The sequence below is a fragment of the Epargyreus clarus genome, unplaced genomic scaffold, assembly GCF_041222505.1.
Source record: "Epargyreus clarus isolate Ecla_fem2 unplaced genomic scaffold, WU_Ecla_fem_2.2 ptg000022l, whole genome shotgun sequence".
NCBI classification, from domain to species: domain Eukaryota; kingdom Metazoa; phylum Arthropoda; class Insecta; order Lepidoptera; family Hesperiidae; genus Epargyreus; species Epargyreus clarus.
Genome location: NW_027332229.1, coordinates 385187 through 406870, shown reverse-complemented (window position 1 = coordinate 406870; position 21684 = coordinate 385187). Strand labels below are relative to the sequence as shown.

Genomic DNA, 21684 nt, shown 5'->3' with positions numbered 1-21684 from the left:
GGTACCTCTCTAAGATTGTAGATCAGATAATCTCACCTAGTTCAACGGTAAATCTCACAAAAGCTTCAATATCAGTCCACATTAGTAAGTTTGAAGGGGGTAGAACCCTCTGTGGTTCGACTCCGGCGGCACCACCACACCTATTACTGTCTAATAACAGCAGTGTTAAGCGCTGCTGTTATTAGAAAGTAATTTGGTTCTAGTTTGAAGGGTGTGGTAAGGGAGACATGCTTATCCGAGGCATTCTTAGTCCGTGGCCGCGCTCAGGTAGGAATCTAATCTTATCTGGGGTTGATTACAGATGTCCATGGGCGGTGATAGTCACTTACCATCAGGTAGACTGCATGCTCGTCTGCTACTCCTATACTTAGTATTAAAAACTTCTACGAACGAATTCTGGGCGTTTTTAGGAATGGTCACCTACCTCAGTGGTTTTAAATGCTGTTGTGATCTGGTTTGAAGGGAAACCTACTTATCAGGGGCATTCATAGTCCTCAGGGGTAGCGACGCATCTGTGTCCGACCTCAGTTGGAATCTAATCTCATCTGGAGTTGATTACTGATGTGTAGTTCAGCGGCAGGTCTCACAAAAGCTTCACTATCAGTCCTCATGACTAAGGTATCAGGTTCGGCGCCCTATCAGCGCGGGGTCAAGTTTGCGGCGGACACAAAGGCGCCGCGACGCCCGCGTTGCCCCGCGTCACTGATAACGATCGACCTTGCTTAGTTTGGTTAATTACGTCATTGTGTGAGGTTGCATGAGATTTAGGTAAACGTTTCATTCCAAAATTACCAGTTTTTGAACGGCTTTTGGTTACGAAGGGTTACATTTTAACCTTTCCACACATTGCCACACTTATTTCGTTTATATATCATTTTTTCTGCCCAATAACAGCAGTTTATATAAGGTATAAGTCAAACATTTTGAAATCACAGACATTTTTTTCTTTATTTTTGTAAATATTCTCGTATTAGATATTTTTCTTATAAACCAATAAATTGGGTAAAACATTAAAAACATTGAATAATACTAAAATAAACCAAAAGTAAAACTACAATCTTCAAAACAATCTTCAATTTGACGGCTACAGTCACGTGACCAGTGAACTCGTGAGCGATAAATATTATTGGACAATGTTACGCTGTTGGACGCGTTCTTGAACGTGATTGGTCCGTTCGGCGATAATGCTGAACCGGTTCCGGTCGGCGGCCAATCAGGTGCGAGAGCGGACGCGCGCTCGCCAGCAGCTGCCCGAGGAGGAGGCGGACACCGCGTACGACGCGTCGCAGTACTTCGTGGATGACGTCAGCGATCCCTGGACTAATGAAGGTTTGTATCTGCTATCCACTGCAGGTGTCTACCAAACTGGCAAAGAAAACGTTTGATTTTATTTATTTATTTATTTACATGCCAACAGCAACACACACAATACATTATATGGTACTTAGAAGTACACAATAGTAGTATTAATAATAATAAGGTTCGTATGAGTGCCAATTTTAGGCATGAACAATGTTTATATATTAGTCTGTATTTTTAATTTGTATGGAACAAATCGAACCATACGCAACCATTTTAATGCTGACTGAGCATGGTAATAATGAAACAACCGCAACTGTTGCCCACTAGTTTCGATCTGTGCCATTTAGCTATGATATAAGTGCTACTGATATAAGCAGTGTGAATTTTAAATTTTAAATTTGGAAAGGTACATTGAGCTGGCCAAATATATATTTTTTGGGCCACAGTTATTTTTAGGAAATTACAGACACAAAGAATGCTAAAATAACTCTTCAAACCAGACGATGTATGACTCGAGCTGGAATTATCGATCTTTTTCAAGTCACAACTGTCGGAAAGCGGATGTGACCACTTAATCGATTGGTAGTTAGCCGCGCACGTCTACTATGTGTCTGTTCTGCTCTACATTTCGAAGTAGTTAATGGCGAGACGTTTAATAGAGATACATTACTTTTACCCATATGTTACCAACCAATATCCTCCAACTCCGACTCCAATATCGCTAATATAAACCAGGTTTCACTTGCCCACGGAGGGACACGTTTGCGTTCTGTACCGTCAAGTCAACTTTTTTGTTATCATAGCAACTGAAAATTGTAAGAAGATTGTCCACTTATTAAAATTCAATAGAAAAATCAAAACAATACAGGAAAATATCGTGTTTTTGTATGAGAACCCCCTCTATTTTCACTATTTTTTATTTTTGTTCTCGTTGTTCTAGAGATAATACGAGTAGAAATACCTATGAGTCTTGTAACAAACGCACCGATTTCTATAACATACAGATCGATAATTCGATACACAGCGAAGGCTTAGTAATAGTCTCGATTTAATCCTTTGGATCCGCAAACCTCAAAAAACGTTTTAATTTATTGAAGTGACAACCTCTTTAAGTTGCGGATGAAAATATTTCACGTAACTAGATTTGATCTGATCTCTATTGTCTCCAGATGCCCTGGAGCGCGAGCGTCTGTCCCAGCACCAGGCGCTCCGCGAGCTGGTGGTCCGCGGCGACGTGGCGGCGCTGCGGGCGCGGCTCGCGGCACTCGGCCCGGCTGCGGGCATCGTGGCCAACCTCACGCCGGGCGGGGCGAACACGCTGCTCTATGTGTGAGTGTTGCAATAATTATAATTTTGTAACTGTTGGTCCTTCGAGCCGCATCATCCAAATTCATGCAATAACATCTTTTTTAGAATCATATATTGTTTGGGCCGCATGGCTATTAAATGTGTAATGGAGAAATGTATAGGGTTGTTATCAAACCCGATAAATTACGGTTCAATCATTATAACACTTAAAATATTTGTAATTTACTTTCAATTTACATCCTGCGTAGCGCAGCCGTTACGATAACAATAAGAACCTACTGTTCACGGCTTGTATTTTAAACCTATTTTTTATTGTTTCCCATGAAACTAAACGCGATACTTGTTTTTATTGATCCTCAGCGCGTGCGAGAATGGTCTAACGGGAGCGGCTGCGGCGCTGGTGGCGGCGGGTGCGGATGGTCGCGCTCACCCGGTCACGCGCTACGGGCCGCTGTACATCGCCGCGTACCACGGACACGCGGAGCTCGCGCGCCTGCTGCTCAGACACTTCCCCGAGGCCGTGCAGGTGGGGACACACTCTCGTAAGGCTCGCACCCGGTCACGCGGTACGGGCCGCTGTACATCGCCGCGTACCACGGACACGCGTAGCTCGCGCGCCTGCTGCTCAGACACTTCCCCGAGGCCGTGCAGGTGGGGACACACTCTCGTAAGGCTCGCACCCGGTCACGCGGTACGGGCCGCTGTACATCGCCGCGTACCACGGACACGCGGAGCTCGCGCGCCTGCTGCTCAGACACTTCCCCGAGGCCGTGCAGGTGGGGACACACTCTCGTAAGGCTCGCACCCGGTCACGCGGTACGGGCCGCTGTACATCGCCGCGTACCACGGACACGCGGAGCTCGCGCGCCTGCTGCTCAGACACTTCCCCGAGGCTGTGCAGGTGGGGACACACTCTCGTAAGGCTCGCACCCGGTCACGCGGTGCGGGCCGCTGTACATCGCCGCGTACCATTTTGGTAGATTTAACCTTTTCTATTCTCATTCACTACAAATATTTAAAAAAAGTTAAAAGTGGCGAAAAAATTTGTTGCGACTCTTATATTTTTTTAACTAACCTACATCAAGATGAAACAGAAGCAGGCGTGGCGGAGGGCCGGTACATTCAGACTACGTAAGAATCCTAGCACCTCGAATAAAAATTAAAATCCTACAATTTTTCATCTATAAGTAATTTCATAGCACGCAATCATGCAAGTTTAAAATCTAGCTTCATTGTCATGTTCCAGCAAGAAACGGTGGAGAAGTGGCTGCCGCTGCACGCGGCGTGTATCGGCGGGCACGCGGCGCTCGTCACGCTGCTGCTGGAGTACCCCTACCCCGACCACATGATGAGGACTTACACGTGAGTCGATTGAATATTACCTTTGTTGAGTGGTTTGTGATTTGTAATGATAAATGGCGCTGTACGTATATCAATTTATGGTTCTCCATCAGTCCTTTAGACATGATGTCCTTTAAAAGGTGGAGGGAAATTCATTAAATAGAAGATGATAATATTTACTCTGAACGTCATTTCTGTTAATTTAAATTATTTAAGTAATAGGTAATCTATAAACTATATTTTTATATTTATTTTATGTTTTATTTTATATTGAAGTATGCTAAAGTTGAATTTGAATGTTTTAATTTATTGTCGTTAAAATCATCATACGAAACAAAAAGCAAAATATTTGACTGCTTTAATTACTTGATTATTATCTAAAATGCGCTGAAAATATTATTTACAGTACATAATACATAAAATCTTTTAACTAAATTACTTGTACGTTACAGGGACGCGTCAGGCCGCTGGCAGTACCGCGCGGCATTCGACGCGAACGCGCGCGATGCGAGCGGGCAGAGCGCGCTGTATGTGGCCAGCACGCTCGGCAACCTCGCCGTCGTGGACGCGCTGCTGTCCCACGCGGTCACACGCGAGCCCGTGCCCGGGGAACAGGTGGGGAAGCTCAGTACCCTGTACGTTGCAGCGGGCAGAGCGCGCTGTATGTGGCCAGCACGCTCGGCCGTCTATCATTTTCTTTTGATACTTAAATATTGTCATATAGTTGGTAGGTCAATAATGTTGTTGGCTATGATTCCAGCCTGAGGAACCGGAGCCGCCGCCCGCCAGCGCGCAGCAGGTGCTCAGTCCGCATCGCAGCGGTATCTCCCTGGGTATACATGCCATCGTCAGCAAACTCACAGGAAATAAACAGGTTTGATTTTTTTATTTTTATTATTCTTTATTACTTACAAACATGGGCTTACATAAGGGGCGGCTAGGGGAGGGGGGTTTATGGTTTATTGGACTGAACTGTTTAGCAGAAGCCAGACAAAAAAATCTTCAAATAGTGTTTTTTTTGCAAACAAGTTTCAAAGACTATTTATTCCGACCTTTCCTCACCATAGATAGATAAAAATATTTCAAAGAGCATAATTTTTTTCGCTAACTTTAGATTACTTTGTCATCATTGTCGTGGATCTCGGCTTATCCCTCAAAAAATCTATATACGCTCATGAAAAAAGATAATGTGTTTAATGTAAAATTTCGTCGGTTCCCAGCCGGCAGCGCCCGAAGCGGGCAAGCTGCACCCGGTGCGCACGGACGTCGGGCGCGGCGTGGACTCGTGCGTGGCGTGCGCGGCGCGCCTCAACCACGCGCGCGTGCTGCGCCGCCTGCTGGCCGCCGGCGCCGCGCCCGACGCGCCCGCCGCGCCGCCGCACGCGCAGGTACCGCCCCGTGTGCGCCGCGCCTCGCCGCGCCGCCGCACGCGCAGGTACCGCCCCGTGTGCGCCGCGCCTCGCCGCGCCGCCGCACGCGCAGGTACCGCCCCGTGTGCGCCGCGCCTCGCCGCGCCGCCGCACGCGCAGGTACCGCCCCGTGTGCGCCGCGCCTCGCCGCGCCGCCGCACGCGCAGGTACCGCCCCGTGTGCGCCGCGCCTCGCCGCGCCGCCGCACGCGCAGGTACCGCCCCGTGTGCGCCGCGCCTCGCCGCGCCGCCGCACGCGCAGGTACCGCCCCGTGTGCGCCGCGCCTCGCCGCGCCGCCGCACGCGCAGGTACCGCCCCGTGTGCGCCGCGCCTCGCCGCGCCGCCGCACGCGCAGGTACCGCCCCGTGTGCGCCGCGCCTCGCCGCGCGCCCGCCGCGCCGCAAGTTTGCAGTATTACCATTGTTGTAAAGTTGGCAGTGTCAGCCGCGCTGCCGCATGTGCAGTTCATATCCGGCTGGGAGAACCAAAAAGTTGTCCTAGTAAAAGCTGAATCAGAGGTAAGTGTAATGTTATGATCGGCTCGGAGGACTAAAAGAGCAAAGTTTCAATGTTAATATTTTTGCAATGTTATGCGTGCAATGAAAGAGTGCGAAGATGAAGAGCAGTTGTTTGTGCACTGTTACATATTATACTATTGTGCGTAACACTCCGGCTCGAAGGACCATAGGACTTAATCTAATGGTTATTGCTTAACAAATTACACTTCATATTTGATAATGATAATTGTGTTTGTGTACAATAACTAAACACTATGTTTACAGGATCACGAGTTTGCGGAGGGCGGTCGCGACGCTCGCGGTCGGTCGCGCAGCGCGTCCGCGCCGCGGAGCCGCGCCTCCGCCTCGCCCTCGCCCGCTAGGGGGAGCTTCGGGGATGATCGTGAGTATAATTGTTTAACGGTGTATACAGGGTGAATTTTTAAAACGGGCCTTCAGGGCCAAATCCGAAACTATAAGGATTAGCGAAAAATGCTGAAAGGAGTAACGAGGCCGATTTTGATAAAAACTAAAACTGCATTATTCGTTTTTTAAAATATTTTTTTCCTTAGCCGGGAATCGAACGAGTTCATTTTGAAAAAAATGGCACCTCTATATTATTCCAATATCTGATAGTGTCGCTTATAAGGATCAAATTCTGGGAAGTAATGTTAAGTGACAAATTCAAGGAAAAGGAAAATTTTGAAGAAAATAAGTATTTTTCCATACATTGGCATACTAATCCTTAAGGATTATACATAACAAATGATTTATGTATAATTCTTTAAAAACAGACATAAGTCATACCATTGAAGAATTTGTTGGTTAATCAACTAATTATTCGATGTTATGACTATGACATACGGCTTAGTATGAGAAAGTAATAGTTTGGCAAATAAGTTACCGCCGTTTTTAGGATTGATTTTTTAATGAAAATAGATAACTGATTAAATAGTAAATTCTTATTGTTTGTTGATTACAACTTCGTTTCAACGTTAAATAGGATTTTCTATATCTCTTTTTTTAGTAATCACTCGGATTTGACTCTAAAAAGTAATTCTCGCAAATTGTCAACTTTACATCTGTATTAAACGATACTCCGCCCATAGCAAGTAAATCTATTTTAATGGTCCTAAAAATAACCTTAGGTAAGTCGGACATAAAAATATAAATTATTGGGAAACAAAACGTCCATTTCGAATGATTAGAAACATTGAGCCTAAAAAAATCTTAATAAACGAAATGTTTAAATTGATGAATGGCGGGAACTTAACTGCCAAATTAATATGAAAAAATATGTATTTTCTTAAAATTGAGGCTTTTCTTTTAGTTTTTCATTTATCATTACTTCCCAGATTTTGATCCTTATAAGTAACACTATCAGATAGTGGATTAATATAGAGGGTGCATTTTTTTTTCAAAATGAACTCGTTCGATTCCCGGCTAGGGAAAAAGTTCTTTTAAAAAAGTAATGATGCAGTTTTAGTTTTTATCAAAATCGGCCTCGTAACTCCTTTCAGCATTTTTCGCTAATCCTTATAGTGTCCGCTTTGGCCCTGAAGGCCCGTTTTAAAAATTCACCCTGTATACACTGGTATAACACGGGGCGGTACCTGCGCGTGGTACTGGTACATGTACATGGTAACCAGTGGTGAGTTTAAAGGTGGTAGAACCCCATATATTTTTTATGTTTTGGCAAAAATAAAAAAATAAAAAGCCCGTTAGGCTAGGTAATCTTGCCCGGGATACGGCCGTGCTCCGACAGTCAGTACGGAGTATGTTTATGTGCGAAATGATGTGAAAACTTCAATAACGTGATTCAGAAAGGTGCAGCGCCATCTCTTCACGAATCGCCACAAAATTATACGTCTTTTGATTAAAAAAATAAAAGTGATGAAATTATTACACCACCGATGTATAAAGTCCTCAGTGGAGGGCGCCAGCATCGTCGAATATAACTTATGCTATGTGTCCCACAGGCTCGGCTCCATGGACAGCGCTAGCAGTTGCGGCGCGAGCAAAACACGTACAAGTGGCAGAGCTGCTGCTAGCGGCTGGAGCTACTGATCCAGGTGGTCGCGCGCTGCAGGAGTGCGCGCGGCACGGGCTGGACGAGCTGAAGGCCGCGCTGCTCGCCACCAAGGTGAGGGGAGCAATTTGTAGGGGGGGGGGGGGAGTAGGGGGACAGGCGCTGCAGGAGTAGATCTAGTGAGAAAAATGGTGGATGAATGAATAGGCGTGTAGCTTACCTCTCAGATTTTGACATCGTTCGATACATTAATCATTTCTTTTTTTTTCACAGGCGTACCCTGACCCGGACTACAAGCTGAACAAGTCGTCGATAGCGGAGGCAGTCCTCCGTGCGCGTGACGCTGATCCGGCGCTCTCATATAACGCGCGCTGCCCCTCCGCGCCCGTCATGCTCAACTGGCGCGAGCTGCGCTGCCGGCTGACGCACGTGCGGTGAGACACGCGACACACCCTGCCTGACTCCCTGACTGACTGACATGTACAGCGTGACCCCCTGACTTAGTGTGCGTCCCCATTTGATTTCTTGACAGAGCGCACCGACACACGCAACCATCTGGCACAGAACTTTGCCCAATGCGACCCTCTGACACAGCGTGCATCTTCTCAGTAGAGGTCGCGTTCCGATCCGGTAGTAGTTTAAGAAAATATTAACTAATTGTAACTGACAATTTGTAAGTGCCGTCGTTGACCTATACAAAATAAATATATTTCATTTCATTTCATGAATTTACAAAAACGACACTGTATGTACTGTGCTATTTTGTTAAAAATTAAGGAACCACACTATCGCTTTGGGAAGGACCTGTAATGATATCTATGTTTGTGTAAAATAAACAAATAAATAAATATAAATTTCACTCGTTTCTCTGCAGCATGAGCTGGGTGCGAGCGGCGGCGCTCCGCGTGAACTCGCGGCTGTCGCGCGGCGGCGCGGCGCTGCTCGCCGTCACGCGGCTGGAGCTGGCCGCTAACGAGCTGCGCACGCTGCCCAGGGAGATGTTCCAGCTGCTCAGCCTCAGGTGTGTATGACGAGCCGCCTGTCCCGCGGCTGGAGCTGGCCGCTAACGAGCTGCGCACGCTGCCTAGGGAGATGTTCCAGCTGCTCAGCCTCAGGTGTGTATGACGAGCCGCCTGTCCCGCGGCTGGAGCTGGCCGCTAACGAGCTGCGCACGCTGCCTAGGGAGATGTTCCAGCTGCTCAGCCTCAGGTGTGTATGACGAGCCGCCTGTCCCGCGGCTGGAGCTGGCCGCTAACGAGCTGCGCACGCTGCCTAGGGAGATGTTCCAGCTGCTCAGCCTCAGGTGTGTATGACGAGCCGCCTGTCCCGCGGCTGGAGCTGGCCGCTAACGAGCTGCGCACGCTGCCTAGGGAGATGTTCCAGCTGCTCAGCCTCAGGTGTGTATGACGAGCCGCCTGTCCCGCGGCTGGAGCTGGCCGCTAACGAGCTGCGCACGCTGCCTAGGGAGATGTTCCAGCTGCTCAGCCTCAGGTGTGTATGACGAGCCGCCTGTCCCGCGCCTGGAGCTGGCCGCTAACGAGCTGCGCACGCTGCCTAGGGAGATGTTCCAGCTGCTCAGCCTCAGGTGTGTATGACGAGCCGCCTGTCCCGCGCCTGGAGCTGGCCGCTAACGAGCTGCGCACGCTGCCTAGGGAGATGTTCCAGCTGCTCAGCCTCAGGTGTGTATGACGAGCCGCCTGTCCCGCGCCTGGAGCTGGCCGCTAACGAGCTGCGCACGCTGCCTAGGGAGATGTTCCAGCTGCTCAGCCTCAGGTGTGTATGACGAGCCGCCTGTCCCGCGGCTGGAGCTGGCCGCTAACGAGCTGCGCACGCTGCCTAGGGAGATGTTCCAGCTGCTCAGCCTCAGGTGTGTATGACGAGCCGCCTGTCCCGCGGCTGGAGCTGGCCGCTAAAGAGCTGGGAGCTGGGGAGCCTCCAAACACAGTTGCTAAAAAGAGATCGTCAGAACCAAACAATCTGTGAAATGTGTATAAATCAGCGGAAAAGAAGGTCACCGGAATCATACGTATTTTACATCCGTAATTTTTTACACTGTGGGCCTCCATTCAAGTATCCGTCTCACGCCTTTGACGACCTTACTTTACCACTGCAAAGAATGTCCTAGAATACGTGCAGACACATATAAATATGAATAAAACCAAAGAACGTCGTAATGTTTTAATAAGCTACACATGTACAGGAGATTGCAAACACGAATATATTATTATTATCACAGATCGACTATACATGTTATCTACAAATACAGATTCACTACAGACATGAGCCGACTACGGACACTTTATATATTTGTCATACATTACACAGATGACACATTTTAACATTTACAAAAAAAAATTACCACCAGGCAAGGTATAGCGCAGTTTACATTTCATTGAGAGTTTGCATACATTCAAAATGTTCAGAAAACTTAGATAATGAATTTAAAGACGAAGCATATCGCCTATACGTCAACATACATATTTCGAAGTTTAATCTAAAAATTAAATGTTACCAGGTAAACTAACTCTAGTGGTACGCAGGTACTTGAACGCAGCTCAGAACAAGCTGGAGCGGCTGCCGACCGCCAGCGACCCCTTCGAAGACGAAAGCGCACCACGACGGGGACCTGTGTACACCGCGCCTGTGCTGCAGGAGCTGTATTTACAGGTAACACGCCGTTTTGACGTGACAACGTCTTATAATTCGATGGAGCGGCTGCATGCACCAAAAAACATGACTCATGCGGCGTTACCTCGCTCTGAGGCGTTCCATTTAAGGCTTGAAGTGCAAGCGAGAGCGCGGAACGAGCGACAAAGAGGCACAATCGGCCTCCGCGTTCGGCAGCGTTCGACATCTGTCTCTCTCCTACTTGAGTGAGCGATGCGTCCGCGTGGACAGCTGCTATACAATAATACACTTACATGTTTTCGTCAAGTATTTCGTATTTCGTCAACACTTTGCGTTTGAACGCCAGACCGAGCAGCCCAGCCTGCTCGCGCTCTAGTGTTTCCTAACCCAGAATTTTCTCTGGCCTTTCGGCCGGTTCTCGCCTACTCGATTTTATCGATAACGGTCCGTGCTTTGTTTATTGCCAATTTATTGGGAATAAACAAAACTCACGTCCCGACGCGTTTGAGTTGGTGGATACCTAACGGTGCCAACGAAACCAGCTAGCGTTGACCCGGTGCGCTTCTCAGACCTCTCGGCCTGAGAGAAACCGGCAGACCCGATCCCACTGCACTTGGGCTATCCCAAGGGTGACGGTAGCAGTTACTTTCCCTTAGGGGTAATTGCATTTCCCTCCCCCTCCCCGTTAGCTCCCTGCCTCGGCAGGGAGGCATCCCTGGTTACCATGGCCTACATGGTAACGGATAGGTTTTTCGAGGCTCTGTCCTCCCTCTTGAGCAAGGAGCTCAATCGCCCCATTGACGCTGTCAAACTCCGCTCCCTTTGCGAGCCCTTAAAGTCCGTAACGGATCCCCTGTCCGTTACTGATTCACCCGCATCCCCTGATGCCACCCCGAGACACGAGATGGACTATGACGCCATCTCGCTAAAACGCCCCGCCTCCTCCGATGAATCGTCGGAAAACACCCTTATTTCCGCCGCCTCCTCCGACGACGACCAGGGTTTCACCCCTGTCAAGTCGAAGAAGACCAAGAAACGACCGGTCAAACGCGTCGCTAAGGCGACAAGTGAGACTTCTTCCGAGGCCTCTATCGAAGCCACCCCAGCCCCAGCGGCCCCCGCTCTGGCCCCCGTGCCTAAAGCCTCCACTCTGGCCCCCGTGCCAAAAGCCTCCACCGAGCCCCAGAGCTCAACCCCCGCGGCTAAGCCCCCCAAGCCAGCCACGCGCTGCGAACCGGCACTTGCCAAGTGCAAACCGCCTCCACACATTTTCTTCAGGGATAAGTCGAAATGGTCCGACTTCTCCAAAACCCTAGTGGAACGAAAAATCCACTACACTAAGGCACATAACCTTCGCGATTCTATTCGCGTATCATGCCCCACCACCGAGGACTTCAGGAGCCTCATTAGGCTCCTAACTCACTTGCAACTCCCGTACCACACGTACGCACTGGAAGAGGACCGCAAAATCAAAGCGGTCCTTAGGGGTCTCCCCTATGAACTTCCCACCGACGACATCCAAACGGATCTCGTCAACCAAGGTTTCCCCGTGGAAGGTGTACACAAGCTGTACAACCGCAACGGGATTAAATACCCACTAGCCCTGGCCATACTGTCCAAGACCCCGTCCTCCAAGGACATCTTCAAAGAGAAGGAGCTCACAATCTGTGGCCTTTCTCAAATCAAGGTGGAACCACCTAACAAGCGTGGTTACCCTGCCCAGTGCCACCGCTGCCAGCTTTACGGCCATGCAGCGGCGAACTGCACTGCCCCCCCAAGGTGCGTCAAGTGCCTCGAACCCCACGCCACACGGGAGTGCAAGAGAACTCGTGAAGACGAGTCCCCTCCTGCCTGCGTGTTGTGCACCACTTCCGGTCACCCGGCTAACTACCGTGGTTGCCCGAAAGCCCCCCGTCCCGCTCAAAAGAAGGTTGCCAAAAAGCAGCCCTCCAAAGTAGGCCCACCTCCGGTCAATTCGACCAATTTCCCGCGGCTAGGGGCCTCCAAAACCCCAACCGCTCCCATGAGTTGGAGGAAAGTCTCACCCGCGACCGCCCCACCAACCCCGGCCCCTAAGGCCACTCCCACTCCCCGTCCCACCCAAGATGCATCGGTAAGGGAACATATCATGTTCCTTGTCGACTGCGTTAAGGGCGTGGACCTCGACGAGATCAAACTCGTCTCCCAGAAGATGCGTAACGCCAGCCAGGCGGAACGCATCGCTATCTACTCCGAACACTTAGCGTTGTTCAAATCTATCCAATGAGTAACGTTCATACTCAACCCCTTCGTCCCGGTCGTCAAAAACCTAAAGGCGTCTCGCTTATCTCCTTCAATGCACGAGGTCTAAAGCATTGCATTCCCGAACTCAAAGAGTTCGTCCGCAACAGGGATATCGACCTGTTGCTTGTTCAGGAAACCTTCCTCAAGCCCTCCCTTAAAGGCGTAAGTCTCCCCTCTTACGCGCTTGTACGTAATGACAGAGCCGACGACCGTCGTGGCGGAGGCACTGCCATCTACTACAAGAGATCCTTCCATTGCACCCCTCTGGAAACACCCAAGCTCACCAATATGGAAGCCACCGTATGCAAATTAGGCATGACAGGACACCCGTCCCTGATCATAGCCTCAATTTATCTCCCCGCCCATAAAGCCCCTCTCCAAAGCGACTTGGAGGCCCTCCTCTCGCTCGGAGACTCTGTCGTACTATTTGGAGATTTCAATTGTAAACATACCGTTTGGAACAGTCGTCTGACTAATACCAACGGTAATAAACTCCTAACCATTTCCCGCGCACTGGACTTTGATATCTTCTCTCCAATAGCGCCAACCCACTACCCCGATCGGGAAGACCAAGAACCCGACGTGCTGGATTTCGCCCTACTCAAAGGCGTCGCGCTCAATACAAGAGCGATCGAAACATTGGACGATCTGGGCTCAGACCATCGTCCAGTCTCTCTCCAGTTAGGTCCCTATGATCCAACTCCCCATACTTCCTCGAAAACCTTCACCAACTGGGAAGGGTACGAGAAATCTCTCACCTCGGCCATAGAGGCCCCCGATTCACCGTATGCTATTACCCCAGGCTACCTTGTTAGCACGGACAAAATAGACAGTTCGGTCAACTCACTCACCCAGCTAGTTCAGACTTCGCTTCATGACAACGCGAAGGTGGTAGAGGTCCCGAACCGCAAACTACCTCGCGAGGTCAGGAAGCTAATCCAAACTAAGAACGCAGCCCTCAGATGGGCCGCTAAGTATCCCACCCCTGTCCTTAGGAGGCGCGCTAACGCCCTCCAAAGGAAAGTCAGATCCCGGCTAGCCGAACTGAGGGACTCCAACTGGAACTCTCTCATGGAGGATATCCAACCTTCTCATGAGGCATTCTACAAAATCACTAGACGATTTCGTACCGAAGCCTTTTCTAGCACTCCCCCTCTCACGCGTCCCGACGGCAGCATAGCCTTCGAGGACACCGAGAAGGCCGAATGCTTCGCTGATAGCATCGCTGCGCAGTGCTCCCCCAGCACTCAACCGTGCGACCCTATCCACATTAACAAGGTGGAGGAGGAGGTCCTTAAAAAGATCTCTCTCCCTGTCACCTCTGCTCCCATTAAAATCACTACAGACGAGGTCCGGACCGTCATCCGCGGTTTGAAACCTCGCAAAGCCCCAGGTTCGGATGGTATCTCCAACCTGGCGCTTAAACACTTCCCCGAGCAGGTACTGACCCTTCTGGTCATTATCTTCAATGCCTGCCTCGACCTCAGCTTCTTTCCAACAGCCTGGAAGACAGCAACAGTTATCGGTATTCCCAAGCCTGGGAAACCGAAACATATTCCCTCCAACCACCGCCCCATTAGCCTCCTCAATGCAATGGGCAAGGTTTTCGAACGGGTGATCCTCGTTCACATAAGAGGGCACCTCTTCCCAATAGATGCTCCCCCACTCATCATTCCTCACCAATTTGGCTTTCGCCACCAGCACTCGTGCCCCCAACAAGTCCACCGCATTGTCGAGTACATCACAAGCGGGTTTTATCCAAGACGTAACAAGACACTAGCAGTCTTCTTCGACGTCGCCAAGGCTTTTGACAAAGTCTGGCATGGAGGACTGGTATACAAGCTATACCAATCTGGTCTTCCTGATCGCCTAGTCCGCATCGTGGCTTCCTACCTTCAGGACAGAACCTTCCGCTATAGGCACGAAGGTGTCCTCTCTTCACCACGCCCCATAACAGCCGGAGTCCCTCAAGGCTCAGTGCTCGCTCCCACATTATTCATATCGTACTCCAACGATATTCCTATCCCCAAAAATGGGGTGCAGCTATCACTCTTCGCCGATGACACCGCTCTTTACATCCAAGGGCAAAAGGAGTCATTTGTCCTCGCCAAACTCCAACGCTCGGTCAACGAGTTAGGAGATTGGTTTAGGAAATGGCGCATCGAAGTCAATGCGGAGAAAAGCTCCGCAATGCGCTTCGACCACAAACGCAGGCGCTTAAACAACCTGCCCTCCGTCAAATTACTTGGGGCCCCCATTCCATGGAGGCCCACAGTAAAATACCTAGGAGTTACCCTTGACCCGGGCCTCACCTTTAGACCCCACGTCTCTAAGGTCACCCACACCGCCCGCTCTTACATGAGCCGCCTCAACGCCATGATTGGCAGACACAGCAAGTTGTCAGCCAGGAATAAGCGAACGCTGTATAAGGTTTGCATTCGACCGGTGTTAACATACGCCTCTCCAGTCTTCGCTCACGCGAATCCCACCATCCTAGATAAACTCCAGGTCATACAAAATCTTTTTTGTTGTCGGGCACTTAATGCCCCTGGTATGTCAGGAACGCCGACCTCCACCGCGACCTGGAACTTGCTCCAATACAACAAGTCCTCAAACAATTCTCTGAAGCGTTCTTCGACCGCTCAGAAAATCATTCCAACCCACTCATCAAGGGTGCAGCGGACTATGCTGCCCCTCTTCCTACCCGTCACAACTGCCGTCGGCCAAGAAATATCTTGACCGACGCTCCTAACAAACTCTCCACGGATGTGGAGAATCTTCTGGCCGCCCACAGGGGCGTTCAACTCTCCATAGAGAATCGTCTTCCCGACGATTCTAGTCTTATTCATGATACGTTGACACCTTCAGTGTCATCTATCCAGCGTTCGCTCTCTAGGGAGCGCCGCTAGCGCCTCTCGTTCCACAACGAGAGGTCGCTATCCGATGTCGGCTGTACGGTCCCCTCGGACGAATGCCTTTAAAGGAGTTTTAGTGGGATGGTCCTCCCTTCAGGAGGACCTTTCATTCAGCCCCACACGACGCAGGCACCGGCCGTCGCGGCCTGTAAGTGCTTGGATGCATTTTTTACTCCTCCCTCTCCGTAGAGGGTCAGCCCTTTTTCCACCTACATCTGGGCGCCAAAAAAAAAAAAAAATCGTCAAGTATTAAAAAAATTTGACATAATTGTATTCATGCGTACAAATAAATGTAACTTGATCAATTCCATTGTGATTTCCATTTACCTCATTCTCTATATCCATACAAAATATCTATAAAACAAATAAAATTAAAATTTTCTTTTGAAAAATGCAACCATTCCATCAGTATTTTCTTATGACGTTGTCACGTTCAACTATCGTCAGTAAACAGACTTTTTTTTTTTTATAATATAGGAGTAGCAGACGAGCATGCAGTCCACCTGATGGTAAGTGGCTACTGCCGCCCATGGACATCTGTAATCAATCCCAGACAGGATTAGATATTCCTGTTTGAGGTCGGCCACAAATGCGCCGCTACCCCTGAGGACTAAGCTGGAACGCCTCGGAAAAGTATGTCTCCCTTACCACACCCTTCAAACCGGAACACAGCAGCGTCTAACACTGCAGTTATTAGGTAGAAATAGGTGTGGCGGTGGTGCCGCCGGAGTCGAACCACAATGGGTTCTACCACCTGCACAATGGGTTCTACCACCTACACTTTACAGACACTCGAGATTTTTTTATAAAAAAATGTATTGGAATTTTCATTTCAAAGACCTTATAAGCTTACTTAATAAGTTAAAATTCTAAATATTATAGGACCTAATGAACTAACTCCCTTTTCCCTCCCATTCCTCTGCTTTTCCGATATTTGTTTCTCTATAACGAAAAACTTTCAGAAGTAAAGTGTCAGTGGTAGATTACATTAACGTCCAAAATGAATTCTGTAAAATTTCAATTTAAATCAAATGTTTTGGTTTTGGTTTTTACACGCCTCATAAAGAAGTTAGTGCTCTATTCTCAATGTATTCAACAATTTTCATTACTTGAATTATCAAAAACATCTTTATAATTTTAAATAATGATAGGCAGTTCTTTTGAATGGTCACATATTTTATTAAAGACTTGAACGATCGAATGATGTGCATTTCTTTTAAGCGTCTGTAATCGTCAACTAAGTTTATATAATTTATGTTTATCTACATTGCGGCGTAGTCTCTTAGATTTAATCTAAGTGAAATTGAATAATAAAAAACTTATTACAATTATTTTTCGTGGACACCAGTGTGTTTGGATAGACGGATTCTAATAAGTCATTAAAATACCTGATAAACTTGAATTATTATTTACTTGACTTGACTTATCATTTGGTTATTTTAATATATTTTCCAGGACAACCGCCTCGAGGAGCTGCCCCCCGAGCTGTTCTCCCTGCCCGCGCTGTCCAGCCTGGACGTGTCCAACAACAAGCTGCGAGCGCTGCCGCCGCAGATGTGGTCCGCGCCCAGCCTCCGCGACCTCAACGCCGCACTCAACCACCTGCGCGACCTGCCCACTGGGAACGAGGTGGGTTTGTCTATTCATCATCATCATCATCATCATCAACCCATTACTGTCACTGCTGGGCACGAGAGAAAATAAATTTTGAAAATAAATGGGAAATAAAATAAATAAATGGGAATATGAATCAGAATAAATGGAAATGGGAAAAAACAAAGTTGAAAATAAACGGGGGTTACCATACAAGAAACCACTATTTCTCGACGTTTTTCGCCTTATCATTGAACTATAATAAGTAGATAGTTCAAATTTTCACAATGTATTTACCTCAGTAGCTGCTATAATAACAAATACAAAAAAAAAATACGAATATTTTGGTAGTACGGAACCCACACTGTGCGGGTCCGACTTCCACTTAGTCAATTATTTATTGAATCCCCAGTCCCAAGCGCTTTATACGCATTTAGTTGTATTATTTAAAATTGTATACTTTATAATGAGGTTGAGTAGAATCCGTTATAAAAACAATTACCCGCTTTAAAAACCCAAATAACTAGTATATAAAAACCCAGTAGTACTAACACCCCCGCACCTTGCAGTGTAACAGCGAGGCGCAGTCCCCGGCGGACGCGTCGCCGCTGGGCGCTTCGCCCTCCGCACACGCCGCGCCCTTCGCCTTCAACTCGCAGGTAACTCTCCTATATGCTGTGTAAGTCCTGTTATTAGTCACCTTTGCTTATTTATTTATTCGACAATCCAACAGCGTTACACTTATTGATAATTATAAAATACAATTTGTTGTGTAGCGACTTCCCGCTACTCGTCAAGAGATGGCGCTCTTGAATCACGCTATCAAAGTTTTATACACATCTTGCATATGTAAAAGCTCCAACTGAGACTGTCGGAGCACGGCCGCTCCCCGGGCATGATCACCTAGCCCACAGGGAGATCTCCCTTTGCAAATATCGAAAATTTATTACACAGATAGATTATACGGTAATACCTATAAGAGATCAAATTTACAAGTAGTTACAATAAACTTTAACAACGTTGTCTTTGTTTATGAGGACATAATTCGTTTACTTAAAATTACAATTACGTAAGTGTATAACTATTCTAGAAAAATGCATTTGAATTAAGAAAAAATTCTACCTGAATAATAAAATATAATCAATAAAAATGAAACTGACACCTATTAACATATTTTTATAAGCTGACACCGGAAGACAACATGATTTTTGCAGTTTGCTTTGCCGTCTTACGAATTTTCGATCAGGCCACGTGTCATGACACAAGTTTAACATTTTTTTACCCATCACAAAAAAAACTATGTAAGGAGTAATAATTTTTGTAAGATTAATAAAAAGCTACATTATTTTTATGTAAGGAGTTGAGGTTATTTTTATATCTTGTTGATAGAAGAGTTATATTAATGAGCTATGTGTTTGTTTTTAACAGAAGTCGTCCCGCAGTCCGTCAGTGGAGCGCAGCGAGGCTTCCACAGAGGAGGATGAAGTGGTCCCAGTGCTCGGGAATAGACAGGGAAACGCTGTGTGAGTACATTTTCCTTTTAAAGTTATATAACATTTATTTACTAAATAATATGTAGTGATCGGTCGGTGGTCGAATTTTGGCTAAAAATAAAATGCTAATCGTAAAATAATCCGTACTATTATCCTTATCCCTACTAATATTATAAATCCGAAAGTAACTCTGTCTGTCTGTCTGTCTGGTTTTCTCTTCTTCACGCCTAAACCACTGAACCGATTTTAATGAAATTTAGTACAAAGATAGTCTGAGACCCGAGAAAGGACATAGGATAATTTTTATCCCGAAAATCCCACGGGAACTAGGGATGGCGATCTAAGATCGATTAATCGGAGAATCGATCTTTTGGACCCAAAACATCGATTATTTTAATCGATGTTAGTAAGGATTGAATCGTAAACTATGCATTTGATCAAGTGATGATCTTTAGCAAAGTTGAAGGTACGAATTTACAGTTTTATATATTATTTTATTTTAAACGCGGGCGAAGCCGCGGGCAATAACTAGTAAAAAAATAAAGTCAAAATAAAATATTTTCATATACTTAATCGGTTTTATTTAAACATTGTAATTAGAAAGTTCATAAATAAGGCATGTAATCACCATCCAAATCTATGTATATATATGCCCTTGTCATAAAAAAGCTAATTAGATATCTTTTCTTTTGGTATTTACATAATATTCGATGAATCGCTTTCTTCTTTTTTCGATCTCATTTCTTTCTTCGATCAAACCGTTAGTGAGCTGGTGTATTTCCATAGTTGGTTGGAACCAGTACGTGATACATGAGTAACCTCTATCTATCTATCAAATACCTTTAAACGAGCAATTCTTGTATATATGTTACAGTCAAAGTGACCAAATAGCTATTATACATAATGACTGGGTATTATGTATAATAACTAATTTGTCCAGACAATGTCATAAATTTACCACTTTATCCGGCTGCTATAATAGCACGTTAAAGTTAGTCAAAGTAATCAATATGCTATTGTAAAAGCCTGAAGTACGGTAAATCTTAAGATTAACTGAAATTGTTAATGATGAATTGTGTTGTATCAACGTCATCTTGGTTGTTGTATTAGTTAGTTATATAGTTTATGTCCGAATTATCGTGTATCGGACTTACCTTACTAGGTCATCATTACATACTCAAAGTCATGTAAAGTCCGTATGTACTTTAAATATAAATAAGCGGTCAGAAAAAATAGTAAGGCATGTTTTTTATTACTCCACCCCATAGCTGAATTACGTACATCGTGTACAGAGACTGACTGATCTGACTGATCTGACTGATCTTTATATTATTTGGAAGCACGGCAGTGCCTCTGCCAAGTCGAGACAAAAAAAGCGGCACGGCCGTACCATTCTTTTCTCGAAGCAATTCGGCCCATATATATTATGTTTAATATCACAATTTATCACTTTGGCTGTCACAACATCAACGATCTCGGAAATGGCTCCAATGATTTTCTTAAAACTTTGTATTCAGGGGGTTTCGTGGGCGATTAATCAATCTACCTAGGTTTTATTTTCAGAAAATGGAGTTTTAACCGTGTTTTCATTAAATAAAAACCTTCTATAACATGATTACAATACGAAGCTAAATTTCGCCACAATTTACGAAGTTAGAATAGCTCGGTCGGGAACATACGGTCGAATTGAGAAACCTCCGCCTTTTTTGAAGTCGGTTAAAAAACACCAAGCAAAGCTCGGTCATCCAGGTACTGGGATTAAAACGTTAGTGAGTTGTCGTGTTTCCGTAGCTGGTCGGAGGCGGTCCGCGCGCACGCGTGGCGCGGTGCCCTAGCCGCTCCAGCAGCTCCGCTAACCTCGAGTGGAGGTGTCGGTGGTACCCGCGGTGCCGGCCTCACCGCGCTGAACCTCGCGCACAACCAGTTCGCGTGCGTGCCGCCGCCGCTCGCCTGCCGCGCGCCCGGCCTCGCGCGCCTCAACATGGCCTACAACAACCTCAGGTGTGACGACACACACACACACGCACACACACACACACACACACACATTAACAGTTACACTGAGTGTGTAACTGTTACTGTCATATATACACTGGAAGTCATACACACACAAACATGGGGTCAAACCTCCTCAAACAATCAGTTCGAATGTATCACTCACACATTCAGTAATTCTAAGTGTACAATTACAATGTATTTTTATTTATTTTACAGGTCGATGTCATATGTAACGTCATACCCAACTAACCTCCGGCAGCTCGACCTTAGTCACAACGAGATCACTTGTTGGCCCAGCTTACCTCAGGTGAGATAGGAACTCATCTCCCACATACACTAAAACTTATACTGATGCGAGTTCATATATTTGTTGAAAAATAGTATGAGCAATATTAGGTGTGCGCACACGTGGTGACACACGTGGTGGTAAGCAAAGTCACGGTGCAGACGCACGCAGCGTGTGCCTTATCACAAATTTGTATTTAAATTACCAGAGTGTCGCTGGCACTCAGATGTCAGTCATAAATCTAAGGCCCCATCGGGCGTCCGTAGACGACGGTCCCTCCATTTATTTGTGTAAATTTTAGCGTACACCCAAAGGAAGGACCCATAAAGGAAGATCCTATTGACGAGGCCGCGGTAGAAATCGAAAGCATGCCTGTGGACTCGTTACTCGATAAAAATGGAAACGTAAAAGCGTTGATTACGATGTGAATGGGATTCGCAAGTAAACGTGTATTTCAGTGGTGGACTTTCGACGTCGGAAGCTCGGGACGAAAGGTTGAATGCCCCCATACTGGAGGTCCTCAGTGTAAAAAGTTAATTTGACTTTACAAAATTACATATGTGTGATAGACTTATTCGCCCAAAAATACGTATGATTTGAGG

The 21684-nt window shown here is 46.8% G+C and overlaps 1 protein-coding gene across 1 annotated transcript in view; it reads left to right on the top strand.

Moving 5' to 3' along the window:
* Positions 1 to 21684, top strand: part of Lrrk (Leucine-rich repeat kinase) — a 71991-nt gene that overhangs the window by 10665 nt on the left and 39642 nt on the right. The window contains exons 4-19 of the mRNA XM_073085146.1: positions 2472 to 2631; positions 2971 to 3136; positions 3857 to 3972; positions 4404 to 4566; positions 4712 to 4825; positions 5172 to 5351; positions 6161 to 6260; positions 7837 to 8000; positions 8160 to 8320; positions 8761 to 8907; positions 10427 to 10553; positions 17168 to 17341; positions 17875 to 17964; positions 18734 to 18828; positions 20590 to 20799; positions 21013 to 21103. Coding sequence (XP_072941247.1) covers positions 2472 to 2631; positions 2971 to 3136; positions 3857 to 3972; positions 4404 to 4566; positions 4712 to 4825; positions 5172 to 5351; positions 6161 to 6260; positions 7837 to 8000; positions 8160 to 8320; positions 8761 to 8907; positions 10427 to 10553; positions 17168 to 17341; positions 17875 to 17964; positions 18734 to 18828; positions 20590 to 20799; positions 21013 to 21103 — 2258 coding nt within the window. The remainder of the gene's footprint in view (positions 1 to 2471; positions 2632 to 2970; positions 3137 to 3856; positions 3973 to 4403; positions 4567 to 4711; positions 4826 to 5171; positions 5352 to 6160; positions 6261 to 7836; positions 8001 to 8159; positions 8321 to 8760; positions 8908 to 10426; positions 10554 to 17167; positions 17342 to 17874; positions 17965 to 18733; positions 18829 to 20589; positions 20800 to 21012; positions 21104 to 21684) is intronic.